This window comes from Sciurus vulgaris (genome assembly GCF_902686455.1).
Source record: "Sciurus vulgaris genome assembly, chromosome: 12".
NCBI classification, from domain to species: Eukaryota; Metazoa; Chordata; class Mammalia; order Rodentia; family Sciuridae; genus Sciurus; species Sciurus vulgaris.
In genome coordinates this window covers 57,466,826-57,494,035 of record NC_136473.1, presented here as the reverse complement: position 1 = coordinate 57,494,035, position 27,210 = coordinate 57,466,826, and the positions used below count along the sequence as shown (strand labels likewise).

Genomic DNA, 27,210 nt, shown 5'->3' with positions numbered 1-27,210 from the left:
TATGGAGAAATTTAATGACCAGCATGGTCACACAAAGTGAGAACAGAGTGGATCCAATTTTACACAAATATGTGAAATGCCTCTAAGAAATAGAACACAATATTAAGTATAGGGTCTTGGAAGCCTGAAACTTAAATTTCATTAGTCTCATGGTAAATCAAACTGGATGGGAATCATGCCTAAAATCTGAATGCCCTTTTATCAAATCATACCATATAGGTATACCATTCCAACACAGACAGCTAGTTAGTCAACAAAGCACTGAACCAGAAGGCAAACAATAAAGCATTTCACTACTTAAAATCAAAACAAAAAAAAAAAAGTAATAAAAATTAACTTTTGATGCATTTCTTTTTCAGAACATAAAAAATTATTGAAGAAATATGAGGGGCAGAAACCATTAAGAATATGATCTCATTACCTACAGATAACAGGTATAACCATTTTAATGTTTTCTTGAGGCCACTGTTCTTACTTACATTTGTCAATTCAAATATTACTTTAAATGCACAATAAATCATTAAGTACATCTTTATTAAATAGTTCTACCATAAAAGAGCAGAGATTTATGAATTCCTGTTAGGAAGAAATTTATTGTTGACATAAGAATGATTTTATTATATAGAAAAAAAGCACAATATTTGTTAAAAGTGAGATTTTAACTGGGCTCAAAATAATAGCAAACAACATTTAATTCTATATATACAGTCTCTGGCATTTTACTTATGTGCTATGTAATCATAGATGTGACAATCTTAGCTTATTTACTACTTTGGTCACTGACCAAATGCTGATCTCTTGTCTGTTAACCCCAGGGTTCCTGCTCTCTCTCCTGATTCTAGGCACTCTTATGACTTTCCTCTTTTTTCTAAGTTGTCTTCAGCACTTTAGAAGTGCTAAGCCCTTTGCAATGGCAAGAGATGGGTTCCTGAAGTCCCCAGATGAAATTCTGGATGACTGTCCTTAATTTTAGTATCTCGAACTTTTTGTTTAAGTTCTATGGTATTCTAAGTGCAGAAGTACATTCAGTTACACTTTCTTTACTTACCTAGGTATGCCCTAGAAAAATAACAAGGCACGTCAGACTGAAATACTTTGTAAGTTTAGCTATGAAAGTTTAAATAAAATCACTTTTGTCCAGTAGTTTGTCTTGATATATTAATGGAGTTTGTGGCCAAGATCATACACTCTAGAGGAAGATATGTAAGATTTTAAATCTGGACTATAGCACTCATTATTCATATGACCTCGGGCAGTCAGCAGAAAAATAATATTTCCATTGAAGCTATACTTTTAATGTTGTATTTTCTTACCTGCCATCTTATTTTTGAAATATATCAATCTAACTGTCTCCAGTCCTAAAAGATTTAAAGATCCTTCACTGTTTAAAGGTCGAACCTAAAATAATAAAAAAATAAAGTATTTCAATAAAACTTTTATAAATTATATCATAAAACTTCTGGCCTGTATATAAAGCATATATTATTAGGAACTTTTATTTATATACTTCAAAATAGAGTTTTCTCAGGAAAAAAATAAAAAGAAAAGCTAATAATAGTTCTGACTGGAAAGACATAATATCATCTAATTTGAACAATCAAACTTATAATGACAACATTTTAAAGAAAGAATATCTCAGACAAATAAATAAAATGAAGTAGAAATATATTTAAACCTTAAGTTTGACTTTTTAAAGCCATTAGTGACCAAATTATTACAATAAGAACATATCAAGAGCCGGGGTTGTAGCTCAGTGGTAGAGCGCTTGCTTTGTATGAGTGAGGCACTGGGTTCGATCCTCAGCACCACATAAATAAATAAAATAAAGGTACTGTGTCCATCTGCAACTAAAAACAAAATTTTTTTTTTAGAAAAGAAGATATCAATATTTGCTTTATGATCTCTTATCAAACACTTGGTCTACATATGATGGAGATGAAAGTGCAGATGACTGGAAAAAGGACTGTCAATAAATAGCAATGGAGCAACTGATTATATGAAACAAATAAATCTGAATCCTTACTTCATACTACATACAAAAAATCAATTATAAATGGACTAAAGACTATGTAATAGGCAATGCTTCAAAACATGTGGAGGGAAACAAACGTTATATCTTTAAGATATAACCTAAGGTTATATATATTATTATATATTATATAACTGAAGGTAGTAAAGTTTTTTGAGAAGAAAAAAGACAAACCTAAAGAAAAGGAAAGTACATTTAACTACAGTAAAATTAGTAAGCAGTAACTTCTGTTCTGGAAAATACAACCGTAAATCACAAATGAAAAGATTTACCCCATGCATTACTAACCCAGGATCTATATTACATAAAGAAGTAGAATAAATTAACAAGGTGGCAAAACCAATAGAAAAAAAGGAGCAAAAAACATGACCAGGCATTTCAAAGAAGAAATATGAATTATGAATGGATATAGAAAAGACTCCCAACCACACAGTTAACTGGGGACATGCAAACTAATATTCCAATGAGATACCATTTTATAACCATTTACAAAACCATGAATACTAACAACAGGTATTAGAGAAGATGTGGGTAAGACTCTCATCAATTTCATTCCTAAGCATATGACTTAAACTCTTGCATGTCTACACCAGATGATATACAGCAACATTCACAATAGCAAAAAGCTAGGAAATAATTAAAATGTCTGTTAATCAGAGAATGATATATTCACTGAATAGGCTGTTTTACACAATGAACTATATAGTACAGGTAGCAACGTGTATGGATCTTGGAAAAACAGTAAATGAGTTAAACAAAGGTAGAAAGTGACAATATATTCCAATATTGTGATAAATCTCAAAACCAAGAAAAACTAAATAATATATTGTTTAAGAATATTTAAATGGGCAAAAGTCTGTATTTTAAGGAAAGCTCAGGGACAATAAGCACAACATTCAGGATAGTGACTTTCTCAGGGGAAGGCTGGGGTGTCGAATAGGACAAGTGATCAGCTTATTAATATGCTTCATAAAGGTGACATACATATTGCAAATTACAAGAACCCCCCCCCCCCCAGAAAACTGATTAGAGTCAGCCAAAATTTATAAAATAGAGGACCACATTGTAGTTGCTTTAAATATTGTTGTGGCAATATTTACAAGAATTTTTTTCTCACTGCCGACGTGGTTTACAATTGGGCACATTACAAAATGTGATCTTGGCTAACTTTGTTTTACCTAGTCCTCTAAACTGTCACTTGATCAATGATATACATTCTACATATACCATATATATTTATACAAAAATAGTACTTTTTGTGTTTGCAGAACAGTAGTTCTATAATTGTAAAAATTTTATGTTATGGAAACAGGAATATTAAGGGAAAATATTGTTTAATTAGTAATATGTATTAGTAACACTTCTAATTTTTAAAAAAAAATTTTAGTTGTAGATGGACACCATACCTTTATTTTATTTATTTATTTTTATGTGATGCTGAAGATCAAACCCAGGCCCTCCCTGCTTGCTAAGTGAGCACTCTGTCCCTGAGCCACCACCCCAGCCGATAACACTTCTATTTCTAATTTTTTTTCTTTTTTGGCAGTGCTGGGGATTGAACCCAGGGCCTTGTGCTTGCAAGGCAAGCATTCAACCAACTGAGCTATCTTTCCAACCCCACACTTCTATTTCTATATCATGATTCAACTAAGCAGTTTTGGTTCCAAGTTTAACTATTTCCCTACCCATGAAATCTGTCTTCACAGGATTAAACACTGCATACCATTATGTGAAAAAGAATTATGATTCATAATAATCATATACTCCTTTGGAGCTCCTTAATGCCAAAGTAGAAGATAAAAGACTTTTTGTTATCAAGTTGTTCATCAAGATAACAATCAGACTTTATATAGAGAAATTAAATGTAATATGAATAGTATGAAGTTGAACTACCTATCATAAATTAGCCTGCTCAGATCATATTTTAATGTCAAATTACCTTTTTGAGAGGAAGAGTCTGAATCCATTCCATGGAATTCACATCAAAGATATCAACTGCATTTTCACTATACACTGATAGATATGGTGCATTGTAACCTGGGAGAAGGAAAGGAAGGGACAGACTGCTGATTATTTTAAACTATTAAGCCCAAATAATTTTGAAAGTTCTGTCCTAAATAACTGTAGAGTAGAATCCCACCAAAAGCCTCTTGTTACTATATAAGAACCACATCAAAACATTTTTTTTTTGTGGTACTGGGGATCGAACTCAGGGCCTTGTGCTTGTAAGGCAAGCACTCTACCAGCTGAGCTATCTCCCCAGCCCTCAAAACATTTTTGAAGTAAACAAAACATAAATTGTAAGAGAACCCTTTATTACAGAAGAATTCTGTTAACATCCTGCCCAACAAAGCAATTTCATTACATGTTAAAAGCATCTGACCCTTAACGTAGTTAAATTATTAACAGTGAAACAAACTTATTACAAAGTAGAGAAATCTTCAGGTAAGTGTTCTAGTCTCAATTGTGAATGTATGATTAAGCACCTGAGCACAATTACATGAACAGTGTAGATATTCAATAAATATTTCTTGGAAGAATATTAATAAATGGCAATAGAGCAAAGAGATTAAATTATTTATGTAAACTAAGGCTATCTACTGCATTACAGGCAAAGGTATAAATAAAAGTCAGATATTACTTCATATTAAGATATTCTGAACTATCTGACTCAGTTACAAACAGTATTCATTCTATATATTAAGTTATAAATAAGAGAGTACATATATCAAAAGAAATAAAACATTCAAAGTAGTTGAATCTGATGTCCAGGAGAAATACATTAAAAATAGTTAAATCTGATGTATAATCCCTGGCACCCTCCCCCCGCACCACCACTTTGGGCCACAAATTAAATCTAAGTGGGTAGGATCAGAGGTTTTTTGTTGTTGTTGTTGTTGTTATTATTCTTTTAATCTAGGTTTCCTAATTTTTCTTAATGATCTTTCTAAATCCTATATAGAACCTTTAGAACTGATTGATTCATTCCCATCATTCCTTCTTATTTCTGTCTTAACATTACAATGGGAGGGGTTTCACTCCTGTTCTTAGTAAGTCTTCTACCTGTGTTCTGAATTCATCCTCATTGGCCTTCTTCAGGATCTGACTCTGTTTTCTGTATTTCCCAGATTGTCAACCTTTTCCAAGTGGTTCCCCTAGTGGCTTTTTCCTTTTAGCATTCAAACATGCTCAAGAATTTTCCATTGCAAACAAAAGAATTCGGGTTAGATACTACTACTACATGCTTCTATTGAATTCTCAACTCCAGTATCAGAGCACTTGTTTTCTACTGCAACTACTTGTTGTGCCATGAGTCTTTTCTACTGCACTCTGTCCTTTGAGAGGGCAGACTACTTCACTATTTCATACAGTGAAATGGCATGTATTCAGTAATAAATAAATTATTATTCAACAATAAAAGTATATAATAATTTAATATTTCTTGAAAGTGAAATAGGCAATTTTAAATATCTGCCCATTTAGATAAACATAAAACTAAATAATACTTCTTAAAGTTATCACATTTTGCCTTTACCTAACTAAATAATTTGCTTAGTAATTATTTCTCAAGAATAAGTCCTATAAGTTACTGATATTTATGAGCACTGTATTTTGGGGGACAATGAAGACAGCTAGTTAGGGTTATTCAAAAATATAATAATACAAAATAAAAAAATTCCATCTCAGTAAAATATTCCATAGAAAGATTAGTTTTCATTATGGGCATGTTAATGTTGACAATATCTGCCTAGGCCTAACTATACATGGTTATTTTACACAAACAATTAATTAATACTACGGAAAACTTTCAAAATGATTTTAAAAAACCCCATTATTAACATTGTCTACATTTAGATGAAGTAGAAGGAAAAAGAAAGGAAGGAGACAGGAAGATAAAAAGACAGCCATAAGAAAGAATCTTACAACAAGAGGAAGGATTTGCTGGCCACATCAATTCCTGTTGTCTAGATCTTCGGCCCTGGCAGTCAGTGTATATCCCAATGCTGTTAAAACACAGCAGGTATTCTTTACTGGAGATCTCAACTGCGCAGATAGCATCCATTGGTTGATGTGCAATAAATGACAGTGTGTGGTCATTTGAATGGAGCATACTGTATGGACTTCCTTCTCCATTCAAGGGGTATCTTAGAAATCCTGACTGGAATCCCACACAGAGTTGTTCGCTGAAGATTGCCATCCACTGTACATTATATGGGACTTGAATTTCCTTAAATTTTCTGTGACGCGTCTTGCTCTGAAATAGTTCGTAACAGAGAACCTGCCTTTTCATAGCCACACACAGGCATGTAAGAGCTCCATGGCGCACCTTTCCAGAAGTTATTGTTTGACACCCTTTAGTTTCTGCCAACTTGTAAAAATCTGTCTCTCGACCATCCAAAGCTGACATAGGAAAAAGTCGTACATGACGATTTCGTCCTGAGATCACAGCAACAAGCTGATCATTTGGAATAAGTTCAATCTGATGAATCTTCTTATTGTCACCAACTCTGATAATTTCTACATGCAGAAATAATAACAAATCAAATGCAAAATAGTTTTATTAACCATTCCAATTATTCTCAAAAGGATATAAGTCAATTTTATTTAAAGAGGGAAAGGTACACATAGAATAAGAGATCAGAAATTACAGAGAAAAAGATATTTAAGCCCACCATAAGATCATTTAACTTACCTATAGAAGACATCAAATTTAGCACAGATCTCTGACAGTCAAGGCAGAGTTCTTAAGTGAAAGCATGCTAGTTTTCAAGAAAACCTTTTTACTGGTACTAAACTCTAGGAAATTTTACTGTGGTGTTGCTATTTTAAAAAACTGGGTAGCTGAGTAACTCATAGTACTCTGAAAGCATTTCTATGGGTAACAAATCAATGACATTTAAATGAATTATTTTCTCATGATATAACTTGATATAAAGTTAAAACTTAGAATATTATATTTATAAATATCAAATTAAATTGGTTTCTATTTCACCCAGCATTTAATTTCTCTATAGGAAAAAAACTGTTGGTCAGATATGGTGGTCCATGCTTGTAATCCCATTGTCTTGGGAGGCTAAGGCAGAAGGATCATAAGTCCAAGGCTAGCCTTAGCAATTTAGTAAGATTCTATCTCTAAATAAATAAATAAATAAATAAATAAATAAATAAATAAATAAATAAATAAATAAATAAAATTTTAAAAAGCCAGGGGCAAGGGCATTGGGGATAAAGCTCAGTGGTAAAGCACTCCTGGGTTCAATATCTGGTAAACCCCTCCTCCCCAAAAAAGAAATAAACCTGTTGTACTACAGTGGGGGTGGGAGAACTTCCAATAAACATATTTTAATAGCTGTTATTTATCCTACCAATAAGGACTAATTATGATAATAAAATAGAGTAATTTTAGGAAAACTCAAAAAAATTCCATGTACCACCTTTGAAATACAATTAGTTCATACAGCAGAACTGCTAAATAAGATGACATAAGAAAGATAATACACACTTGATTAGGGGGATTATGGAAATCAAATTGTACCTGGAAAATTTCATTTATAGAATGTAAGAGCAAATCCTACTTTTTTTAGAATTTAGACTCAAGCAAAAATTTTCTAACATATGATTTAAAGTTACTCTAAAAGAATTAGGTTTTCTCTTACCATCTTTGGTGACATGCACAACAAATAATCCTTCTTCATTTCCTAAAGCTATTCTTTCATGATCTGTGTAAAACACAAATATGTAACATTTTTATTAGGTAAAAGTCATATAAAGCTAATAGAATAAAACAAGAAAATGTGGTGCAAAAATAGAAATAAGCAAATAATCAAAATATAGTAATGATTTACACTATGAAATTTCAGATTACAGTGTAATAAATATATCAAGTTTTTTAAATTAGAAAAATCATTTAAAAATACCCAGTCAATATCTATAAAAAGAAGTAAATGTTTATAGACTAAATTGTGAAAAATAATTAAAAACTGAGTTTGTTAGTACACTAGGTCCAGTTCAATGTATTGTTTTGGAAGGAAAAGATTGTGTCAGGTATTTGAACCCTACTCACTAAACTTTTCAGTATTTACTAGATAGTAACCAAAGAGATAGATATGTATGTAAGAATGTGACAACACTAAATCTCCAGATTCAGAAGCTTCCGTTTACTGAGGGTTTTTTAATGCAGAGCTCTATTTGTTATATACACCAAGTTTTAAAAATTTCTCAATAACCTTAGCAGGGTATTATTTGTATCTTATGTATTAAATGTGAAAGTTATGCTTTAAGAAATTAACTTGTTCTAATTCATATATGTAGAAAATGGATTACTAAGTTAGTTATTAGCAATATCACTTTTTCGGAAGAAAATGCACTTAGTGTAATTGAAAAATAAAAATCTCATATAGGTGTCATTCATTTAATAAACATTTACTAAACGTCTATGATATAATACATATTATGCTGGACAGTGGGGATTCCTAGATGAAAGTCAGCCCCAGCTCACAAGATAGAGCAGTAAACAATTATAATAACATGATAAATGTTTTAAATTCATACCTATGATTGCAGCTGCCTGGGTAGTTTTAATGAGGGGTAGAGTGCTGTCATAAGCCTCTTTGGGAACATAGACTGATCGGTCTCTGAATTTGTTTTTCTTCAGAATCTTGTGCAATTCACTCAGCACTCCCACCCACTTACTCTTCTCATTCTCACTATCTGCTAGCATCAGGATTGAGCACTTGTTATTGGATGCTGACAGCTGGGAAGCTGTGACCTAGAACAATTTAATCAATATTCATGATATTAGAAAACAGACACTGTTTATGCTAGTTTAATGAGTAGGCTAATTTTGTGAGAAGACTACTTTGCTTAGCAGTCATCAGTAAAATGAGAATTCATTAAATGATCCCTTTAATAGAGTATAGCTATTCCTAATCAGAGTAACTAGTTCTAGCACTAGAATTCATGCCAAGGCAAAGGAGACACCATTCAAAATCATTTTCATTTTACTTGCTATAAAAGTACCAGAACATCATAATAAAAAATGCATCACACATATTCATGTAACAACTGACATTTAGTGAGTAATTACTAAATAATGGGTAGATTTAAACACTTTACAAGTATTAACAAACTGAACCTCTTATCATCTTTGTGAGATACAAATTGTTATTATAACCTCATTTTATACATGATAAAACCATGATAAAGGTAAAATTAAGTAATTTCCCCAAGGGCAAACAGCTAGAGGTCTGGGATCCTGTGTCCATGCTCTTAAGTGCTTTACCATACTGGTTTTAAAAGTCAGGAATGCTAGGAAATATTTATATTCTGTTACTTATTAATTATAGATAAGCAGGCTCTATAGGTTCTCTTGGTGGCTAAGGGGAGAATCAAATAGTTACCAGGTTAGAAACCAAGAGATCAGACTAGGTTATTGTCTTTGACCTTCTTTAGACATAAAATTCATAGACAAATACTATGCAGACAGACATAATAGGGCAGCTTTAAAAAATATCTATTGTCTTAATTCACCATTTTAAGATCACATTGTGGTATACAGCCTTGAAAGATGGCTATCAACAATTCCCTCCTATGGAATTCTATCCTTCTATTATTATTAACAACTTGAGTTCATTTCCTTTTCCCTTAAATCTAGGGTGACCTCATGACTTCCTTTGATCAACAGAATGCAGAAGGGTTATTATGCCTGTTTGGGGTCTAGTCCTTATAAGGTCTGGCAGTTTCTTTTGCTCTCTTAGAAGCCAGCCACTGTGAGTTCAGCTAGACTATCAAATTATTTAAGAGACCATACAGAGAGTCCATGAAGAGAACTAAGACCATAGCCAGCACCAAGGTCACAGACGTAAGAGCAAGGTCATTTTGGGTGTTCTAAGCTCCAAAAGAATTGAATGCAGTCCCGTGAGTGATCTTAATTGAGATCTGACTCACAGGATGATGAAAAGAAAGTAAAATGTCGCTGGTTTAAGTTTCTAAGATTTGGGGCAATTGTTACAAAGTAATGAGTAAGCATGATTTTGAAATAAGATATTTAAAGAGAGAAACTTCTTTAAAAAAAAAAACTTGAGAAACCCCACATTTATCTCATTTTTCATAAAGGAGTCTTTATTTAAAATCTGAATTTGGATTCAAAAATATTATCTTTTAGGAAACATATTTTAGAAATCATATATTTATGTTTTCTATTGGTCTTTCCCTAGTTAGTTGGCATACATGCAACTATCAGATGATACTGAACATAACAATGAGTATCAGATTTGGTTCTAGTCTAAGTAAGATTATGATTTATATAAAGAGGCAAAAGATACTGATTAAAGACAAATAATTCAATGATCAAATTATAGTACACACTTACTCTAAATATACAGGGTATATCTTTTCGACTTGCATGAATAACATCAGAGGCCAAGACTGAACTAACAGAAAATTCTTCATCTCTGGAAGAAAAGTGAAACATTAAAAGTTAGTATATGTGGCTGTGTATGTGGAGTTTTGATTGCATAACCAGATAACACGTATGAAGCAATCTTCAAAGCTTAAATGCACAAAACACCTAAATTGAAACTTTAAAAAAATCTGATTTTTCCTCATTGTAACAGATAGACCCAAAGTAATTTATCAAGTGTAACTTAACAGAGGCACAATATACAAGAGCTACAAATGTTTGCTGGCTTACTGAAAGACCCAAGGCCAGCAAGTGTACATACAGAACTAGCACTTGAACCCTGCTAAGTCTCCAGGGCCTTCAGGAGACTCCTTTGCCGCCCATAATAGATCTCATGTTTGCCTAACCTAGCTCATCTGACATTTTATTTTCCGTCAACATATACAAGAGATTTCCTCCAAGAAAGTTTTTCCTTGTGATTTCCTTAATTTTGTATCCTTGACATCTTAATCTTAGCTTTGATTCTTTCCCGCCCCCCACTGTATTTTTTCTTTGTTTTTCTTTCTTTTTTTTTTTTTTAAGAGAGACAGGGTTTCACTTATGTTACCCAAAATGACCTTGAACTCCTCCTGGACACACGCAATCTTCTTGCGTTTGCCTCCCAAGTGGCAGGGACTGGGACTATAGGAATGGGCCATTGCACCTGGCCCTCCCTAGTTTTCTATTCAGTTCCTTAGCAAGTTCTGCCAGATTTTCCCTGATACTTCTTGCATAAATTCCTTCATATTCTATATCTGAGGTAAAAGATAATGTGTTTGAGATGCAGGTGTGAAATGCCAGTGTAAAGCATAGCTAGGAAATGTAGGTTTTGAGCAATGAATGGCTATTTCTGAGCTGGAGATTTATGTCTGGGGATCCAACAAGGTAGAAGTGATGGCAGAAGCTATGGGGACAAATAAGGTCCCTTAGGGAGTTATGAGAAGAGGTACTTGAGGACACTCAAAGGGGCGGGGGAAGAATCTAGAAAAACAAACCAGAAATATTGATGAGATGGCTTACTTAAATGTGTTCCGATTCACTATTTTCCAAGAGTTTGTCTGGTTTATCATTTATAATCCTCACACAGAATCATACTACACACCTTTAGGTAATGATATAAACATTATATTTTAAGACTCTCTTCACCCCCCTTTAAATAAGTCTTTTGGACCAAAAACATCATTTGCTTTTACTTGGCTCCAATTTTTTTTCCTCCCAGCTGTGTTGGGCATAGAACTCAGTAACTCACACATACTGGTAAGCATTCTACCACTGAGTCACATCCCCCGCCCCTATCTGGCTGCTATATACTCAGCACTCAAACCGAACTCTTCCAGAACTGCACCTTACTTCCTACTTTTAATGATGTTACTTCAGCAATATTAGTAAATTAGAAAATTAGCATGACATTAGATGATTTAGGTAAAAACATGACAATACTGGGGCTCTGTTTACACAAGATATATGATATGGGAATCCACATGTTTTTAAAGGGAAAAAGACACAATGTTTGATAAAAATTCATCTTAATGACAATAACAAGAAGAAAAATAAAAACTTTGTAATTCCTATGCTGCAGTGATACAGACCTCTTCACCCACTGAAGGCTTACCTCATGTCAATCACTTGACTAATGACAACACTAGGCTGAGACGCTTTTCCTTCGGCAATGTCGTACAGAAAGAGTTTGAAGTCACAAACCACAGCGAGTGCTCTCTGCCATCCTTTCTTCACTCCAGCTGGCTTAGGGATCTTTCAAAAAGGCAAACAAACAAAAACACATTGAATGAAAGTGGCAAGAAAAGCCTTTTAAATTACATATGAAGCTGGATGTTGAAAACCTAGAGAATGTACAAAAATTTTAAGTTTGCCGCTTTCGTTGGTAAAGTAAATGGGACACATATCATTAATAACATTAAGAGAAAGAGTGAGAATATATTCTTCAAACACTTTTATCTTTTAATGAAAGAGTATTAAGTAGAATCATTTTAACTTTTGCTAGTAATTCATTAAAATGACACATGATTTCTGTTTTTTTTTTCCCCTCTAAATAGCAAAGCATCAAATTTGGTAAGATAAAATTCAGCTTATAATGTAAATACTACTCAAATTAAATAAGATTATTACTTGATAATATCTTGTAATTCATAACCATATTACACCCCTTTTGGCAAGAACAGGGGCCAAAGACTCCTTTATGGTGATTTCAACCTCTAATTCATTATAAGACAAGTGATAATATGAAAAAGTTTGTGACATTTTAGAATTTATTTCCAAGTAAAGGCTAGGTTTCCCATTTTCAAATCAATATGCTGGATGACATAAAATTATTAGATGAATTTTATTCATTTAATTTTTTGTCAAGGATTATGTTGATAAATGACTTTACTTCTTACTTTTTATGTTTACAGACTGCATTTTGATTCATTGTACACAAATGGGGTACCACTTTTTGTTTCTATGGTTGTACATAATGTAGATTCATACCATTCATGTAATCATACATGTACCTAGGGTAATGATATCTGTCTCATTTTGCCATCTTTCATACCCACGCCCCCTCCTCCCTCTCATTTCCCTCTATGTACTCTAAAGTTTCTCCATTCTTCTTATCCCCCAGTTTCCACCCCCATTATGTATCATCATCCACTTATCAGGGAAAACATTCAGCCTTTGGTTTTTTGGGATTGGCTTATTAGCACGATATTCTCCAACTCTATTTAACTGCAAACGCCATAATTTTATTCTTCTTTATGGCTGAATAATATTCCACTATGTATACATACCAGTTTCTTTATCCATTCATCTGTTGAAGGACATCTAGGTTGGTTCCACAATATAGTTATTGTGAACTGAGCTGCTATAAACATTGATGTGGTTGTGTTACTATAGTATGCTAATTTTAAGTCTTTTGGGTATAAACTGAGGAGTGGGATAACAGGGTCAAAAGGTGGGTCCATTCTAAGTTTTCTGAGGAATCTCCATACTGCTTTCCAGAGTGGCTACACCAATTTGCAACTTCACCAGCAATGTCCAATTACGCCTTTTTCCCCACATCCAAGTCAACACCTATTGTTTCTTGTGTTCTTAATAATAGCCATTCTAACTGGAATAAGATGAAATCTTAGAGTTGTTTTAAGTTGCATTTCTCTACTAGAAAAGTTGAACACTTTTCATATATTTGTTAATTGCCTGTATATCTTCTGTAAAGTGTCTGTCCAGTTTCTTGGCCCATTTACTGATTGGGTCCTTTGTATTTTTGGTGTAAAATTTTGAAGTTCTTCATAAATTTTGGAGATTAGTGCTCTATCTGAAGTGCATGTGGAAAAGATTTTCTCCCACTCTGTAGGTTCTCTTTTCACATTATTGATTTTATCCTTTGCTGAGAAAGACTTTTTAGTTTGAATCATCCCATTTATTGATTCTTACTTTGGATAAACGACTTGATTTTATTTAAACTCATTTCTAAATCTTAAAAGATGCTTCTAAATCTGAACTAAGGATACTTACCCTGACATGACCTTCATATGCTGTTCCTATTCCTTTCTGTGGATCAATACCCAGGGGACCTTTTGTCTGCTCAGGGGGAACTGGACAAGTAGTTGGAGCCTTATTTACACAAGTTATATGACATGAGAATCCACACACTTTTGAAAGGAAAAAGAAAGACAATTTATGTTATAAATTCATTTTAATGATTATAACAATAACAATTAACTAAGCACTAATTGTGTGCAAGGTACTCTGTTAGATGAATGCTTAGCTTTTATTTTAAACACCATTTCAAATGATGTTTTATCATTTGAAAAGCTACTCAACAATTTACCAATAATTTCAATGAGAAATAGTAAATATTTTTATTATCGATAATACTATTGTTCTCTGTTACTAACATTAGTGATCAAAGGGGAAGCAAATATATAAGAAAAATATCTAACTCTGTGAACAAAATGATTGGTTAAACATATAATTCCTAAAAACTTGGTTTCTGGAGTTCTTTCTAGTTCTTCATCTTAGTGCAACTTGGTATGTATACTGAAATGTCTCTTGCAAGAGTCAGTAATGTCCATTACTGACTCTTGTAAGCTACCTAACATCTCTGCTACATTTGGCAAGTTTTACCAATGTTCTTAAAAATGGAATTTTTTAATGAATAAAAAAAGGTATAAACTAAGGATAAGTATTTAGGGTTGATATCCCATACACTTAAACTACTACTAGATAATAATAGTTTATTGAGCATTTTTAATCTTTCTATGACAATATAAGAGGTGTCACTGAGTCACAGAGCTTGGAAGCGGCGGTGCTAGAATTTAAACTTATAGTTTTGCTCAGAGCCTGCATACCTGACCACTAACAGTATTGCCATGATTTCTCTATTTGATACTTACAAGGTAAACTTGAGATTCTAAGACAAACTGATAAATAAAAATAAACTCATAGGTTTCAATTAGACTTAGTTGGGTGAAAATTATAGGTTAAAAAAATATATATATATTTTAAAACAAGGTTTTTGGCAAGGGTGATAGACTAAGATTATAACTTCTACTCCTAAGTGGGGTCTTGGAGAAAACTAGAGAAAGAATAAGAGAAGAATTAAAGGATATCACTGTGAGAATACTTAAACTTGAGAGAAATGGATTATATATCACTGATGGACATCATGAAATGAACATAAAGGCAGGATGATTAATATTGACTGCCCAAAACTACAAACTTTGCAGTTTGTACTTCCCCCCAACCCCAGTACTAGAGATTGAACCCAGGGCACTCTACCACTGAGATATACCCTAGGCCTTTTAAAAAATTTATTTTGAGAAATGGGTCTCTCAGGTTGCCAAGGCTGGCATAGAACTTGGTGATCCCCCTGGTTCAGCCTCCCAAGTAGTTGGGATTAAAGGCATGCACCATTGGGCCAAGCTATCATTTGCTTTTAAGTGGAGTATCTAACAAGTTGTAATTTATTTTACTAATAAGGAAAAATCTCACCTCTCAAGGACAGTTGAAGCAACAAAATAAGTACCTAAATTAGATTTAATTTCAGTCAACCAGGAAGAAATAAAAATAGCAGTAGAAACTGTAACCACATTACCACAACATTTACAAAAGCTTACCAGACAAAGACTTGGTTGGGATAGTCTAATGCACCCCCATGGTTTTATAAGGTGAACTTCCAGGGTTTGAGGAAAAGAAAGGTACAATTTCATAGCCTAAGACTCCAGAAGGTAAGAGAGCCTGGGAAGATTCCCCAAATTCCTACCATGGAATTACAAATAACTCTGATGCATAAAAAATGACCAGGTAGCTTCCTAGAATTCTTTATAACAAACAGATTATAAACTGTCATGAAAAGTCTCGCCAAGACCCAAAATGAGATTAAGAACTGGAAAACTAAAAATTCTCTCCTTTGGCTTTGGTTAAACCTTCCTGGTCCATGATATTTCTTCTCAAGATTATATGGCTATCTTGTCCTTTTCCTTCCCTTAACTATGTTTTCCAAGGCTCTATCCTTATACTTCCTCTTTTCAATCTACACGTGCTTGTTGGATAATGTCACATTCGTGACTTAATATAACTCTCAACTCTTTCTTTTGACTCTGACCATTTTCTTTGGTTTTACCCATGTACCTAATGCAATCTAGATCTTCCACTTCAGTTGTGAGAACTACCAAAATATAAAATATAAAATAATAGTCTTAAGATGCTACTAACTTCCTCTTCCTGAAGTAGTTAAATAAAGGCTAATTCCAAGTGTATTGTAAAGAGAACACAAGCACCTGATAGAGAGTAACTACATTCCTTCTAAACTAAAAGCAGAAAAGCTAAGAAACAGAAACAAGTATTAGAATTTGAATTAGCAACTATCTTCTTGTCTTTTTCATAAGATACAACAGTAAATCATATATAAGGTGGTTTTGTAATGGCAAGTCTCATCTGATTAAAAATTCATATTTCTAAAAGTCATAAATAACACATTCCATTATCATTTAAGTCATTGGCATTTTAGAGATCCTAGGAAACAAAGTAATACTCAAACATGCTTAATATTCAGTTTAAATGACCCCTGATCTCTCAGAATATGAGCTCCCCCAGTGTAGGGCCTTTGTCCTTTCCACATTCACTAAGAATTCCACAGACACATGACAGGTAATCAATGAACAAGTAGTAAAAACCTGTGCTATTAATACTAGGAATAAACTTTCTTTTAACACATAGTGGCAAACATTTAATTTCTGAAAATAAACATTAAAGTTAAATATATCTAAGGATAACGTCCACGGTGTCTGTCATACAGGTTAATGTATATCTCCCCTGAAAAATATTTCCACAATCCCACAGGGCTGGGGGCTCGAACCCGGGCCTGAAGCGTGCAAGGCAGGCACTCTCCCAGATGGGCTATATGGCCTGCTGAAAAATATTTCTAGAAAATATCTGTCTAGTTTTCCCGATATTCAAAAGACTAGCTAGTGCTCAGTTTATTGTCTATATTTTTGTTGACCAGAGAAAAGCAAATGATTAAGTGAAACAAACATTTGTATGCCTTTTAAAGAGAATAAAGTTATTCGATTATAATTTAGGTAGTAAATGTTATAACAAAGTGGTCTCAGTCAATTTTTCCATTTTTTTCTTACCTTCACATGAACAACCCTGTCTTATCAAACCCACCATCAAAGAGGTACACTGATGACATTTAGTAGGAGTAGTGAAAGATTTTACAAAAAACTGGTGAGTCTTGCGCTGCAAAACATTGATAAAAAACATATACATCAATTATTTAAAGAGTTCTGTTATGTTAGTCTCTATATCCCATAACTACCTACTAGAATGTTTTCTAAATAGAAGAATGAATTCTTCCCATTTATCACAGCATCTTCTCACAGCTTATACTCTTTAAACATTTATACTAGGCAAAACTGAGTTGGACCAAGTTAATATAGTCTAAGTTAAATGTAACTGCTTTTGAATATCATTTGGAAAGTGTATAAAGCAGACTGTAGCACTCTGGTTTTGCTCACAAATCTTGGCTTCAGAATTTCTGTAAATTCTTCAAATTATTCTTGGCAAAGAGTTTAGTGAAATTTCGCATATTTATGTATATAAATATAGTTTAAATATGCTTTATACTTTCTTAAAAGAATAAAAAAACATATAAACCTCTAATTTCTACTGTAAATCATGTATTTCATCTTCTGGGAGCAAAAACAAATAAATAAGCTATAAAATTCTGTTTCTTCTGATGGAAAGAGGCAGTATAACTTACACTAGAGCAGATAAAAATACACACCTATTATTCCAGACAGATGTCAGTCTGAAATTTCTTACTAAAAGTCTAGTAAAGATGTCTGTCTTGATTGCAACACTTTTTTTTTTTTTTTTTGTAGTACTGAAGATCAAATCCAGGACCTTGCACTTAACTATATCCCCAGTCCTTCTGTCTTGCTTGATGTATATGGTGACAACCCAATATAGACTTTATCTCTTTGGAACATTCTTTTCTTCTCCAAATTATCTCTTAGCATGTTTTAAAAGAATTACAATAATAACTCTTCTTTTAAACCACTGTGTAAACTCAGAAGCAAACCACTTCAGTCCTCTGTCTCATTCTCCTTATCTATAAAATAGGGTCAATAATAATATCTACTTCAAAGGGTGACTAAATGAGTATAAACATTAAATATTCATAAATATTACTTATAAACGAAGATTTTTAAACAATGACTGACACATACATAGTAAATACTCAAAAACATTTATTTCTTTATGAAAACAAATTTTGCTAATTATTTCTCAAGTGTGATTTAATTTATACAAGTGAGAACTCTCTAGGCCAATGTCAATAATGATAAAAGTTATGAAAGCGTTCTTAGTTTAGGTTAATCTATTAAAAAAAAAAAAAGAATATTCAAAACTAAAATTTAAGTTTAAAATAAATTCTGGGCTAGGGATGTAGCTCAGTGGTAGAATACTTGCTTAGCATGCAGTAGGCAGTGGGTTCCCAAGCAAGCACCACCAAAAAACCCCAAAACCAAACCAAACCAAAATCTGCTCTCTTCAACTAGAATATGATATATATCACAAAAGAAGTTTAATCAATTGCTCAGCGTAATTTCATTCTTTTTTCAAAGAATACCAAGACATCTTTCCTTTCCCCAGAGATCTATTCAGGTTGTCACAATTCTGACACTGAATAAAGTGCTAGGAAGGAAAATCAATGTTTTAGCAGAGAAATAAGTTTGGATGACCAACCATTCAACTGTCAAGTGCTAATTAAATTATGGGAGAAGGTGGTATGGTTTACAATTAAAGATTAAGGGGTTAATGTTTCACTAATCTCAACTGAGGATAGTATTAACATACAACTTAATTTAAAAATTATGATTCTAATGTCACCAATCTTTAGGCAATACATAATAGGATTATGGTTTTGTTTTAGGGGTGGGGTGGAGAAAAGTAACAGAAAGAAACAAGAATTTAATCCTAAATTAAATTTAATAGATTATTTGGTTTCTGATCTTTCTAAGAGCCCTGGTTCCCTGCATCCTGTTATATACTTGATTTCTGATCATTCTCGAAAGGATATATAAAAGAGGAAAAAAAAAAAAAAGAAAAAACAATTGAGTAAAAAAGGCATTAAATTTTTTAGTTATGGAAAATGTATTATTCTGGAACTTCTATTTGTTGACTACTGATTTCTTAAAATATTTCCCTTTTTTTTTTGGTTGCAGTGCTGGGGATTGAACCCAGGGCCTTGTGCTTGCAACAAAACACTCTACCAACTGAGCTATATCCCCAGACCCTCCTCTTCTAATTTCTATATGATCTTTTACAATATTTTCTTTTTCCTTTTTTTCCCAGTGGTATTAGGGATTAAATCCAGGGGTGCTCTACAACTGAGTTATATTCCCAGCCCTTTTTATTTTTCATTTTGAGAAAAGGTCTTGCCAAGTTGTCCAGGTTGGCCTTGAAGTTGCAACACTCCTGTCTCAACCTCCCAAATTGCTGAGATCATAGGTATGCGCCATTGTGCTTAGTTAAAATATTTTCTAAGAGATTTTCTCAAATTTGTCTCCCAACTCATCTACTGAATTTTAAAAATGTTTGGCATTTTTAATTTTCCAAAGACCTCTTGTTCTCTAATCATTCTTTTTCTCCTCTAACAAGAAACATACAAAAAACATTTTTCTGCTGTTTCTTTGTTAGAGGGTTTACTAAAATGCTTGCTGATTCTTGAGAATCTGAACATTTTTGAGAGACAGAAAAAAGCTATAAGGAAAGGTTTGTGTTTGTGTGTGTGTTTGTGTGCACATTCATGTAAATATGTAAGCAAATGTTTGTGTTTGTTAAGAGAGGATCTGCCATCTCACTGAGGACCTTCAAATGTCATTATTTATAGATCTTTTTTGGACCAGTTTCTTTAGAGAATCTACTGATATCCAGTATCTTGGGATATAAGCAAGAGAAAGGCATTTGGGATCCTACCATTTTCTTCGTAGACATTTTATTTATAAGTCTCATTATTTGTGATCTGATACTTCTCTCTTTAACCAAGTCTGGTGTCACTGAATTTGTGTGGTCTCTTTGGTTTAACTGCTCCACAAAATTAACATGGCTGTGTTGGGTAGTTGTCTGTTTTGAGAGCTAGTCTAATGCTTCATGTAAACTTTGAATCATTCTGTAGACGTTCTTTTTCTTCTATTTTTTTCATTTTTCTTGGGGGGGGTGGTAGCACGGATTGAACCTAGAGTTGCTTTGCCACTGAGCTATATCCCTAGCCCTTTTAATATTTTATTTTGAGACAGGGTCTGACTAAGTTGCTGAGGCTAGCCTTAAACTGGTGATCCTACTGCCTCAGCCTCCTGAGTAGCTGTGATTACAGGCATATACCACCAACTACAACTTTTTGAACCATTCTGCATTTAACTCTAGACCCTTACTTCACCTCCTATCTCTCAAATTACCTGCTATCTTATTATTTTGGTTGTCTGCAACTTGTTCTTTGGTACATTCTAAGAAAGACTATGGGAACATTCTTGAACTCTTACACATTTTTCTATGGCTTCTTATTTTTGGAGGATGCTTTGATATCCTTAAAATCTTAATTGGGCTAGGGATGTAGCTCAGTGATAGAGCCAACCCCATAAAAACAAAGATAAAAACCACTACAACAAAACAACTTAGCTTCTTAAAACTCTGACTCATAATTTCCTTGGGTATCTTAAACATATCACTCCATTGTTTTCCAGCACAGTGCAGCTATTGAAAAAAAAATCTGATGATAATCTCATTATTAGATGAGACCAGTCTTTTTGCCTGAATACCTGGTGCTTTTCTTTAAACACCATTAATAGTTCGCTAGAATATGTTGTTTTGGTTGAGTTGATTTTCTCAGATATGCTGCATATCCTTGTAGTTTGAGTTTCAAGCCTTCTTTTGTTTTGGGATATGTTCTGTCCGCCCCATGTTTGGTTTTACACAAGTTTAATTTGAAGTACCACCACTCAAACAAAAGTTATCTGGAGACCTTGAGCCTCTCTTTCACTCTTTTTTTTTTTGTAATTTTTTTAATTAATTTTTTTCCATACATGTACATAGGGTAATAAAAGGAAATTCCCTGACTGTAATTTTTTAGAATTTTCCATTGCTTTGGTGTTCTTTTTCTGGGACTCCTATTATAAAAACTGTTGGCTCTTCTTTGCTAGTATTTCTATTGCTTTTTCTTAAATATTATTTTAACCTCTGCACATTTCTTCACTAAATAGGTCCTCTTCTTTATCTATTTGTGGCGAGTCATTATTTGCTAGTGTGTTTGCTCTTGAATTCCCGTACGGTTAGCCTACATTCCTGAAATCACACTGTATTTTAAATTGTAGTTTTCTCCTGAATTCTTTCATCTTCTTTCAAATTTTCTTTTTTCCAAACATCCTTTGCTTTTGAGGTTTTTGACGTCTGATTTTTTTGTTATTTAAGTTGCTATCACTTAAGAAATAAATTTCTTTTGAAATATTCACTGTAATTCTTCCTCCTCTTTTTTTTGGTTCTGGGGTTGAATCCAAACTCTAACACTGAACGATGCTTTCGTCCCCTACTATCCACTAATTTTCATTGGTTTTTTAGAGATAAACACACTTTCACTGGCAGATTTTCATTTTTTATTAAGATATTTTACACCTTATTCCTTTTTTATATAATTACTTTGTGTGAGGTTTAACTGGAACTGTTTTCAGTTGACCAGTTTTACATTTGACTTTCCCTGTACTTTTATGAGGGAATGGTGGGCTAGGATAGTTTTTGTAGCTCCAAAGCTCTAGGTTTCCTTTTCTGTTATTTTCCCAAAATGGAAAAAATTATATATATGACCTCATACTTTCCAAGATCTTTATTCCCTCTTCTTATCTATTTGGACTTCCTCTTTTCTTCCCTGTCCTACTCAATTTTGAATCTACACCCAGTTTTTCCATAGGACAGGAATTTGATCTGGAAAGGCGTTTCTAATTTGTTAATTTTGAGACTTCCTAACTCCAGCACTGCCAGATCTTCCTCTACTTATATCTCCTTATGCTTATTGTGGAATGGCACTTGAAAAGTCCCCTCCCAGTCTCTCAGAACTTTCCAGGAGTACTTAATGCTCCCTCAATAGTTTTGTAGCTGAGGGTAATTATAAGTCACTTTGCTTTGTCTCAATTTACACTCACATAACTTTAAATACCATATAGGTCTTGTAGATGCTGGTGATTTGTTTCTATTCATTTGTATTTTGTAGTGTATGGGAAAATAACTTAATCTATAATTGTTTATGTCTTATGTGTAGTATACATCTGTGTCCTTTACTTTCCTTTTCTACCTTTGATATATCTTTGCTTTAAGTCATGTGGCTTACACCTGGTTCTTTTGGTATGTTCACTCTGGAGGAAGAGAGCTGCCATGTAAGAAGACTAACACTGTCATGCTGCAGAGATCATAAGTAGCTGAGTGACAGTCAGCATCAATTTCCTACCCCTGGAAGTGAACAATCCAGTTCAGCTGAACCTTCAGTTGATCGCAGCCTTAGCTATTTTTTAACTACAACTACATGGAAGGTTCTTAATGAGAGCTTCCCAGGTGAATCATTCCCAAATTTATAGCCCAATAATTTGTGAGCACAAAAAGGGGTTCTTTCAATCCATTAAGATTTCAGACAATTTGGGCTGGGGTTGCAACTCAGTGGTGAAAGCACTTGCCTAGCATGTGTGGGGCACTGGGTTCGATTCTCAGCACCACTTTAAAAAGGAAAAAAAAAAAAAAAAAAAAAAAAAAAGATCCATTAACAACTAAAAAAAAAAAAAGTTTTTCAGATAATTTGCCAGGTGTGGTGGCACATGCCTGTAATCCCAGTGGCTCGGGAGGCTGAGGCAGCAGGATTGAAAGTTCAAAGTCAGCCTCAGCAACAGTGAGGTCCTAAGCAACTCAGTGAGACCCTGTCTCTAAATAAAAATACAAAATAGGAAATATATGGCTGGGGATGTGGCTCAGTGGTTGAGAGCCCCAAGTTCAATCCCCAGTATCAAAAAAACAAACCAACAACAACAACAACAAAAAACAAAACACTCAAGACTTCAGACAATTTATTATACAGGAGTACTAAGTCACCATGTTTTCCTTTCTTTATTCTTTCCTATTTCCTTTCAATGACTAGCATTTTCTCTCAAAGGTTTAAGATTTATACCTTTTATTTACTAATCTATTTATTCCCTTTCACTTATGAAGATGCATACTTATGCTTAATTTCCTGAGTTACCAACATCTATTTATTTGACATATTTATATATTATAAGTTAAACATATTTATGACATATATTATGCCAATCATCATTCTTAGGTTCTTTACAAACATTAAACTTGTCTAAAAGTCAAAAACTTTCCATGAAATGGGTATTATTATTACCCTTTTTCTTTTTTTGGAATGGGGAAATGAAAGCAGAGAAAGGTAAATACATGCTCAAGCTTACACTGCTAACATGGAATTACAATTTAGGAAGTCTGGCCAGGGATTCGACATGTTAACTAGCAGGCAATACCATCTCTATACTTTTTCCCCAGGCAAGTCCAAAACACGCTCACCTCACTTGATCCTTATACTCACTCCATACTGTGTTTCTATTTACATTATTTTTGGGCTGATTTGAAAGTACATTTGCTTTTCCTTTAGTTTCTTTATTCTTTTGCTGGGAACATATTATTCAGTTTATGGTCTTTCTTTTATTTCAGTTACAGTTTTTTCAGATCCACTGATCCTTCTCTCATTCTTTGGTTTTCCCAAGGCTGATGTTCTGGGGAGGTAGATCATTTCAGTTTTCTAATTTCTAGAATTTTTTTTGTAGGAATCTGAAATAAGCAACTAATCTTTATGTTCTGCTGTATATAATACATGTGTTATACTCAAGTGACTAGAATGAAGGGAGAGGGGGAACCTGAGTTTTTCACTAAACATTTCTCTTTCCTGGTACTTTAATAACCTCAATTCTCAGACCCTTGCAATGGAGGCCTCAACGTAATGTCTTCCTCAGGCAACAATCTGGAGTAGTTTCTGGAGGAAGCATTACTCCTTACTTACAGACTGTGAAACACTGAATTTAGGATAGAAAAAAAAAAAAAAAAAAAAAGACTCTATAAGCTTCCTACCTTTCTCATTGGTGATTACTTCCATTCATAATGAGTTTATTTTCCTTCCAAGCTTTTATGTTTTTAACTTTGAAGAAATCAGAATTAAAAATACAGCACATATACAAGTAGAAGAAATCCATTATTCTGGTGTTTTTTTTGAACATACTATGCTTATAACTAGAGTACCTTAGGTGGAAAACCAGATGAACCAGGGCATCCCTTTTTCCTTAAGGTTGGTGTGTGAACTGGAAGTGGAGTACTGTCTGCAATCTGAACCCAGGAGCAAAAAAGGAAACAAATGTCATGAAACACTCCATTTATTTCAAATATAATCAGAAAGAAACCAAAATAAATAGAAATTAACAAAACATCCGACTGGGCAAGAGTTCTACTAGTTAATCTCAACAAAGTTAAAATTCTCATAGTACTGATAATTTAAAATTTAGCCTGCAATGTCTACAATGAAATTTGTTCAATTAGTAAAAATTATTTCAGTCTGAAATCCTTAAAATGAGTAATTTGGAAAAGAAAATACACAGAAGAAAATAAAACCAAACCAAAGAATCAGAGCATGTAGCCTACAAATAAATGAAGATACTAATTTTCCATTCCTATGAATTTGACATATTGATCCTAGAAAGTATCTGTTTTATTTATACTAAAAAATATTTAGAAGTTTCCTTTTTACTACTTGACTTCCATATTTAGAACATATATTACATGTGAGGAATACAAATAGCTCTGTGGATCTGAATATACAGGTAGATATCAGTGGAATTTTTGTACAAATTACCAAATAAGGGAGTTAAATTATTAAAAAATTACTGGAATTCTGAACTTAATACAAATTTAGTTACAAACCATTATCTTTATTAGTAGGCAAACAGTCTTGTTTTATGAAGTATTACTTTAAGATATTTCTTCGAAATGAACCAGTGATTTACTGGATGTTATTGTTGGGGTGGGGAACAAAGACATTACTTAATTAGAAAAGTATAAAAAAAAGATATGAAGAATAACTTCCTTTTAGAATGGTAAGCATACATAAGAAAAAAAATTATTACTAATCCTATTATTTAAAAATATTAGGAGAAAAATGGATGGTCTCTCTTTGACTTTGTAACATAAAACTTCCAAAAATAGACTATTTGACATTCAGTAGAGTCTTAAAATGGAATTCAGTTGAGTTTCTTAGAATCTTCTGATGAACTGTGAGTTTAGTTCTAACTGAAATTTTATTTATTTTTGAATAGCTTAAAAAGTTTAAAACCCAACCTATAATTCAATAATTTAGAAGATAAATATAAAAGATAAGAGAGGAACATTGAAAATCTACGTAAAAGTAAAAGAAAAAAGTTAACAGGAAATAAAATTGTCATTTAGAGTTCTATAGACAGTTCAAGAAATGTTATTAAAATTAAAAGAGTCAAGCAAAGTTACTGGATATAAGATCATCAGAGTTCATAAAGAGCAGCAATGCCTTTTAAAATAAGTATTTTAAAAGGATTCTATTCATCATAGAAATAAAAATTTTTAGATACCCAGGAACAAATCTAACAACATGGAGTACACTGAAAGTAATGCAACCTTATTTAAGAATGTAAAAGAATACCCAACCATTATGCATACCATGTTCATGGACAGAAATGCCCAATATCATGAAGCTGTTAATTCTCCTCAAATAAATCTATAAGTTCAATGCAATTCCAATCAAAAGCCCCACATGGAACTTGACAAGTGAAAAGTAATATGGAAAACCAGAGTCAAGAATAAAAAGGATCAATTTTTTTTGGGTAGCTCACTCTACCAGGTATCAAGAATTATTTTAGTGCTAGAGAAGTAAGATAATGTGGTATCAGTGAAGAAATAAGTGAAAGAGAACAGAGAACCTCCAAAAGACCCATGCATACAAAACAGTAATGGGATTACAAATCGAAGGAGGAGGAAATATAGAAGAGCCAGATGTTGATTTGGGAAAAACAGATTAGAATTCCACTTTCTATTATACATAACAATAAATTTCAGTTTGATTAAGGTCTTAAACAGGTAAAAGCAAAAATTTTAAACTTTTAGAAGAAAATGTAGAAGAAAATCTTCAGAATCTCTGCATGCAGAAGAACTGCTTTAAAAAGATATTAAAGCATAAGTAATGAAGGAAATGGCTGATAAAACTGAGTACTTTAAAATGAAAAATTTTGTAAGACAAAAGATATCACAAATAAAATTTTTAAATATACCACAGACCAGGAGAAAATATTTACAATGCATACTGCTGGCAAAGAATTAGTATCCAGACTATATAAATGACATCTACAAACAACAGGAAAAATAAGTCAACAAATATTAAATAAGGACAAAATATTAACAGGCAAATCATCAATAGCTAACAAATTTAAAAAACATTTTTCTAAAAAGATAAATTAGAAAACAGAAACAAGTTAAAACAAAAATGTCACTTCATACCCATCAGATTGCCAAAAGTTAATATCTGAAAATACACAGCTATGGCAGGGATGTGAGGAAATAGGGAACTCTCACACACTGTTGGTAAAAATGAAAATAGATTCAACCACTATGGAAAACAACTTGGAAAGATCTAGTTAAAACTGAAAATACATAAAGCCCAGTAATTCTACTCCTATGTATAAATGCACATTTGCAAAGGTACACAGATATAAGGAGGGTCACTTCAGTGTTGACTGTAAGTAATAAAAAATTGGAAGCCACTTAAATACCCAACAATAGAAGAATGGATAAATAGCTGTGGCGTATTTACACAATGAAACATTATCCAGCAGTTATAATGAATGAACTAAATGGACTTGTATCTGTATGAACAAACCTCAAAGCGCACTTATGAATGAAAAAAGTTGCAGAAGGACACAGGTAACATTCCCACAAATTTTAAATACATGATAAACATTACTATATATTGTTCATGGATACAAATGAAAAAACATGTAAAACCAAGGAAGGGAATATGCACCTGGATTCAGGATATTGAGATATGTCCAGGGAAAAAAAGAGGGGAATTGTGTAAGGGAAAACATTAACTGGTTCCTAGAATATTTTTTCTTTGAAAAAATTTTGGAAAAATAAG

General features: G+C 33.0%; 1 protein-coding gene across 13 annotated transcripts in view; it reads right to left on the bottom strand.

The window, feature by feature from the left end:
* Nucleotides 1–27,210, bottom strand: part of CDC42BPA (CDC42 binding protein kinase alpha) — a 311,754-nt gene that overhangs the window by 17,920 nt on the left and 266,624 nt on the right. For all 13 annotated transcript variants that reach the window (XM_079106616.1, XM_079106608.1, XM_079106605.1 and 10 more), the window contains 10 exons: nucleotides 24,297–24,380; nucleotides 17,102–17,207; nucleotides 13,980–14,116; nucleotides 12,082–12,221; nucleotides 10,401–10,482; nucleotides 8,582–8,798; nucleotides 7,687–7,749; nucleotides 5,954–6,547; nucleotides 3,969–4,066; nucleotides 1,314–1,398 (listed from right to left, as the gene is read on the bottom strand). In XM_079106616.1, coding sequence (XP_078962742.1) covers nucleotides 1,314–1,398; nucleotides 3,969–4,066; nucleotides 5,954–6,547; nucleotides 7,687–7,749; nucleotides 8,582–8,798; nucleotides 10,401–10,482; nucleotides 12,082–12,221; nucleotides 13,980–14,116; nucleotides 17,102–17,207; nucleotides 24,297–24,380 — 1,606 coding nt within the window. The remainder of the gene's footprint in view (nucleotides 1–1,313; nucleotides 1,399–3,968; nucleotides 4,067–5,953; nucleotides 6,548–7,686; nucleotides 7,750–8,581; nucleotides 8,799–10,400; nucleotides 10,483–12,081; nucleotides 12,222–13,979; nucleotides 14,117–17,101; nucleotides 17,208–24,296; nucleotides 24,381–27,210) is intronic.